Here is a 6109-nt window from a genome sequence, read left to right on the forward strand (position 1 = left end):
ATGATCCGCTAGAGATAGAATGTCAAAGGATCATCACCGGAGATTTCCTAGTTCCTACCCGTGCGCGTACGGGATTGCTGGGAAACCAATGGCACCACCTGCCTCATTTCCTAGTTCCTCGATGGGGCAAGGGAATTGCACGCGGTGGCACGAAGGAGAGGAAACTATTCATTCCTACAGTGCCTCGGGTTCGATCCAACGGTCGAGGCTCTCCGGTGGCTTAATCCGACGGCCCGGGTCGCATCAACCAAACAAAACGGACGGCCGGATCTCCCTAAGCTCTGTGGGCGTCCGAAGGCTGGCCCGGTTCTTGTTTTAGGATGCTTCCTGTGTGCTGCCTGAATTTTCCACAAAAAAGAAAAAGAAAAAACGCAGCAACGTTAGGGGAGCATGATCCGCTGGAGATAGAATGTCAAAAGATATCATCAGAGATTTCCTACCCTGCGTATACGGGATCGCTAGGAAAACACTGGCGCCACTTGCCTCCTTTCCCAAGCAATCGCCGCGCGCAGAAACAGAAAGAAACATGAGGTACGGCGAAATCCCAACCGACGCCCGGATGCTGTTTCCGCAGTCGTCGGAGGACTCCTGTTCGCTCTGTGGGTCCAGTCCACACGCACTCCAGCGCGCGCACGGCGTCGCTCGCTCCCGTCCCGCGCCATATAAACGCGCAGCCCACTGCCGTCCTGCCCACCCACAACACGAGCAAAGGCAGCGCCAGGCGACTCGACTCGACTCCCGCGAAGCGGAGCGAGATCAGATCGATCGATCGATCTCCGCCTCTCCCCATCCCCCTCACCCACACCGGCCGCCGCAACCAAAACCCTAGCAGCGACCGCGCTTGCGCCGCCGCTAAGGCTCGTCGGCGCTCGCTCGATGGGGACCGATCGGGCCGATCAATCCCGCCGCCGCCGCCCCCGCCCCGACCTCGAGGAGGGCGAGTTCGTCGCGGACGACGACGACGGCGGCCGCGTGGAGATCAAGGTGCGCCGCCTCGAGGACATCCTCGACGGGGACGCCCTGCCGTCGCCCACGCCCTCGCGCGAGGGCGACTCGGACGGCACCGTCAGCGACATGGACGCCGACGACGACGAGGGCCTCGCGCGGGAGCCGGGCTTCCCCTGCCCCATCTGCCGGAGGGAGTTCGCAAGCGGCAGGGCGGTGCACGGCCACATGCGCGTCCACCATCCGCACGGCGGCGGCCGCCAGGGAATCGTCGTCAGCGGTGGATGGGCCGTGACCGGCAAGCGGGGCTACGTCGGCGGCAGGTCCGTCTCCGTTCCCCCCCAGGACGAGGAGGAGGAGGAAGGAGTGGGCGACTCCACGTCCATGACCACTGCGGTCGCGGAGCCCGTGATCGACGCCGCGCCCATCGCGTTCGCGAGCAGGACCAGCAGCGCCGAGCCTAATCCTCCATCCATGGCCATCGCTCTTGCAGCGGACAATCCTCCCAACCAGGTCGGCGTGCGCCCATCCTGTTCACCGCAATGCGGCGCCGGGCACCAGCCCGCCGCGCCTCGGGCCGTCGTCGCCCAACCTCAGCCAGCGGTCGCCCAAGGCCACCTCGCAGCGGCGGCGCCTACGGACTTCTTCGCCTCGCCTCCTCAGGCCGTCGCGCGTCACGTTCGGCGCGCGGCGCCGTCGCCGACTTCACGGGACGAGCAAGGCCGGTGGGTCTGCAAGGAGGAAGGGTGCTACCAGCGATTCAACTCGCACCAGGGGCTCGGCGGCCACATGGCCGCCCACAAGATGAGAAAGAACAACGAGGCCGCCGCGGCGGCAGCGGCCGCGGGGCTGAACCCGTGCCTGGCGAGCGCCAGGCCGGCGAAGCTGCACCCGTGCAAGCACTGCCCCAAGGTGTTCAACTCGGGCGTGCAGCTCGGCGGGCACATGAGGATGCACTACGAAGGCAAGGTGATCGCGAGGAGGCGCCGCGTCGAGGCTCCCGTGTCGGCGCGGGAGCTCGCGGCCGCGCTCTTCTCCGCCCAGGCGTCCCCCGAGACGTCGACCAGCGCGTCCCCGCCCGACGGGCTCGCGCTGTCCCTGTCCCCGCCCGCGGACGGGCCCGATGAGCTCGCGCTGTCCCTGTCCCTGTCCCCGCCCGCTGACGCGCCCGATGAGCTCGCGCTGTCCCTGTCCCTGTCCCCGCCCGCGGACGCGCCCGATGAGCTCGCGCTGTCCCTGTCCCTGTCCCCGCCCGCGCCCGCCGCCACGGAAGTAGCGCAGCCTGGCATTATCTCGCCGGTATTGTCGGGAGGATCGGAGCCGGCGCCAGCGCCGGTCGCGCCGGGCGTCTTGAGGATTTTCGGCGTCAACATCGCGGTGGCGGCACCCGCGGCAGCCGGGGAGGAAGTCTCCTCCGCCGTGAGCGAGACGGACCAGAGCTCGGCGGCGTCTACCAACATCCAGGAGTAGATTGAGGTGCTGATAAGGAAAGACTAGATTTGATAGGGATACGACAGATACTTGATAAGATACTTGATAATAGTAGCATTACATACTGCATGCCGCGGACTTCACGTCTTCACGCAGATTTTATGTCATTTCGTATCACAGGTTTTAGCTCTTACGGGGAAAGATACGTGGAGCGTGGAGCGTGGAGCGTAAGCACCATATGCACGATAGAGTATTGTCAGAGGTTATCGAGTAGGAAATAAAAGCTGTTATCTGGATGGCAGAAGTAAACTGCGTCCCCTTGGGATTCAGTGTATATGCATTGTCTTCACCCAGATTCTGTCTCATTTGCATCGCAGTTGCATACCGGGAACGCTACGTGGCGATCGACTTGTGTAAGGTTTCAGAAACAAAAGTTCCTTCTTGAGTAATGAACATTGTATACATTGTTTACACTAGTAAGTGCAACGCACGACTAACAGGGGAAAGAATTCTTTTCATTCACTTACATAATAAGAAATTATTTAAATAAAATCAGCAACTTTTTCCTTAAATCAGAAAGGCCCTTGGTAACTGCACTTGAAAAGCTTCATAGCATATACTAGATGCATAAATGTGTGCGCTCACGTCCTTGCATGTTGGAAACAATCATCGGTTAAGTAAGAGGAAAGATGTTTACACTTTTTGTAGAGGGAAGAACGTTGGGACAGTCAGCAGCCTTTCACATGATCGCTCCTACTCTGGATTCGGAAAGAAAAGGAAGATTCGTCGGAACTGAAAAGAACAATCAGTCAGGCACGCTTTCAATCTATTGGTTAGAATTTGACAAAGTACACTTGCAACTGTCGACGTGTCCCATCTTCTCAGGATTAAGCGCTTCAGCTCAGCCGACGAAATGGAGCAAAGCACCGTCGTTTCCGAGCATGAACCCTTGGTATCACCAATGAACCTCCATCACACACATTGTAAAAAAGAGGGGGAAGAGAAAATTTCCAATACAGAAAAAAAGGAGGAAGTAGACAGATCTCGAGAGAATTACCAATACAATGAGAGAAGAAAGGACAGATCTGGGCCTAGAGATGGAGTTTGGGGTTTCAATCCGCGGGCAGATGGAGGAGGTGGCTCTCGGAGGGAAGTGGTGAACTCTGGTGGAGGGGATGATGATCCCATACCAAGAAACATGGTGGAGCATAAGGATCAAGATCCAAAAGGAAAAGAAGTTGTTGTCGTGGTAACCCCCTTTCTAGAGATGATTCAGCAGCAGCAGTGGTTTGGGGCCCTGCTGGCGCAGATTGCTCAACAGGGAGTGGGGGGTCGTCTGGGGGAGGCAGTGCTCCTTCCCATGGAAGTGGAAAAGAAGGTGAGACTGATAGGAGAAAGAGCAGTGCATTGGAAGAAAGAGATGCTAACAGGAGGAAAGAGATTGACTCAGGACTAGGTAGTAGACAAGGGCAGAACAATTGGGGACAAATCAACAGAACTTGGCAGAGAGATGGTGCAGAGCAGAGCAAAAGTGGACCGAATTACAGAGTGGTGTGTAAATAAGTGCAAAGATCCTAGACATCTGACCAGGGACTGCAAGTTGCCTAATTGCATAATCTGTGGGAAAAATACACATATCACTGAAGAGTGTGCCTGATTGAAGCAAATGAAACCAGCTCCCAAGTTTGTGGCGTATGAGGCCAGGGACTTGGGGTGCTTCTGATCCAGAATTCAAAAGAGGTGGTGAGTAGTGAACAAACTAATCCTATGGCAATTGTCAACATTGTTTCTGAGAAGATAGACGAAACGCAATTTCTGGAAGGGTTCAACTATATGTTTAACTGGAATTGGCAGTGGAGATGCAAAAAGCAGCGAAACATGGCCTATCTTGTGAGATTTCCAAACAAAAGCAGGCTGATAGAACTACATAATTTTGGTGACTTCAATCTATTGGGAACTAAGGCAATAATAAATATTGATAGCTGTACCTATGACACACAAGCAATTGGAAAATTACACAATGTGTGGGTGAAATTTGGAAAGGTGCTTGAATGCTTTAGACACTTTTTTTGGAATGTGTGAGGTAGCTGCCACTATTGACCCTGTGTTGGGAATTGATATGACTACTATTCTTCAGGAAAAGGTGAGAGCTAAAATGGGTGTGAGGGACTTTGAAAAACTGACTAAACATACTGAAGTCACTGACAAGGAACTGTGATATATAGAATTACCATGGAGTTGGAAGAGGTGGTGGAGCAAGGATGGTACGAGGAGAAAAGGAAACATGATTCTATTGAGACTGGACAAGAAGGAGCTGCAGATGATATGAGGAAAAAACTGAGAATTGGGGGGATGGACACTGGTGGAAGCAAAGAAAATATCTCTCGGGGGAAGTGTGGGGCTGAAACAATTTGAGGAGATGAGACAGAAGAGTGAGGAACTGTTGCTGATACAGAAGGAATACCTGGCTGAAGTGGGACTGAGGAAAAAAGTGGAAGCGAATCTGGACAAGGTCATCTTGAAAATGCAGGAAATTGAAGAAAACAAAACCAGGCAAGAAGCTTGGAGAGCTATAGAAGAAAAGAAGAGTATCGGTTGGGAAACAGAGAAGCTAAATCTGATGGAGATGATTAAGGGACAACAAGAGTTAATTAACAGATGCATGGAGAAAATTGAAATGTGGGAAGAGAAAGATCTGACTGGTGAGGACCTTGGTGGAAAAGGTGAATATGGAATTACCACAAGACCCTGGGTTGGAAGATGCCTATGGTGAACCTATAGATTATAATGCCAGTCAGGATTATGTGGAATCTCTAGACACTAAGTTGGGCTTCGCTAAGAAGGATGATGTTGATAGAGATAAGGATAAGGATGGACCAACAAGGAGAAGTGATAGGAACTTGGACAAGAAAGATGCTAAGATTGAGGATTTAGCCAAGGAAAGGGCTGCTGAGAAAGATAACTATGGTAAGATATTTACTCTGACTACCAAAAAAATCCTTATTTGATATGTCTAGTAAAGTAGGAGTTGATCTGGGTTGCACTAGTGATATGGTGAATTAGAATCTAGACCTGATTACTAATATGGAGTAGACTAGAAGAGATATATATCTCCAGAGCTTGAAAAATGACGAAGAAAATAAAAAAGATAGTTCTTCAAGTCCTATTGACATTGGAGATGCTGATTCAGGGGAGTTGTGTTCTGAAAATGACCACTCTAATGCTGAATTAGAGTTGGATTATTATGATAATCTTAAGAAAATTTTCTCTAGCAATAAAAAACTGAGGGGTGGCTCCCCAACCAATAGTGTTGGGAAGGATGCCATCTCCATAGGGGGGGTGAAAAGGAAAAAAAGAAAAAAAAATGATATGTATGTTTTGGAATGTGAGAGGGATAGGGCAGATATTAAGAAAAAAATTATTAGAGATATTATACAAGAAAAATAGCTGGACTTTGTTGGATTACAAGAAACTATTAAATCTAACTTTACTAAGAATGAATTACATAACCTTTCTGGAGGAAAAAAATTCCTTTGGGAATGGATTGCTCCCAGAGGAAAGTCTGGAGGGATTCTTGTGGGGATTAATAATGATTCCTTTGACTTGATTCAAGTTGAAAAAGGGACATACTTTGTTAGGTTACTACTATTTGATAAAAAAGCAAAATTCAATTGGAACTTGGTTACAGTCTATGGTGATGCTTAGAAAGATGGAAAAGCTGCTTTCCTTGCTG

At 51.5% G+C, this 6109-nt stretch overlaps 1 protein-coding gene across 1 annotated transcript; it reads left to right on the forward strand.

The window, feature by feature from the left end:
• The first annotated feature begins 698 nt into the window (after positions 1 to 698).
• Positions 699 to 2773, forward strand: LOC123075146 (uncharacterized). Its single transcript, XM_044497813.1, has 2 exons — positions 699 to 2421; positions 2557 to 2773. Exon 1 carries the CDS (start codon positions 877 to 879, stop codon positions 2413 to 2415), a length of 1539 nt encoding a protein of 512 aa, XP_044353748.1. The 5' UTR covers positions 699 to 876; the 3' UTR covers positions 2416 to 2421; positions 2557 to 2773.
• Positions 2774 to 6109: the final 3336 nt, after the last annotated feature.

The sequence above is a fragment of the Triticum aestivum genome, chromosome 3D, assembly GCF_018294505.1.
Source record: "Triticum aestivum cultivar Chinese Spring chromosome 3D, IWGSC CS RefSeq v2.1, whole genome shotgun sequence".
NCBI classification, from domain to species: Eukaryota; Viridiplantae; Streptophyta; class Magnoliopsida; order Poales; family Poaceae; genus Triticum; species Triticum aestivum.

Coding starts and splice junctions, on each gene's coding strand:
- LOC123075146 (XM_044497813.1), top strand. CDS start 877: ATGGGGACCGATCGGGCCGATCAATCCCGCCGCCGCCGCCCCCGCCCC.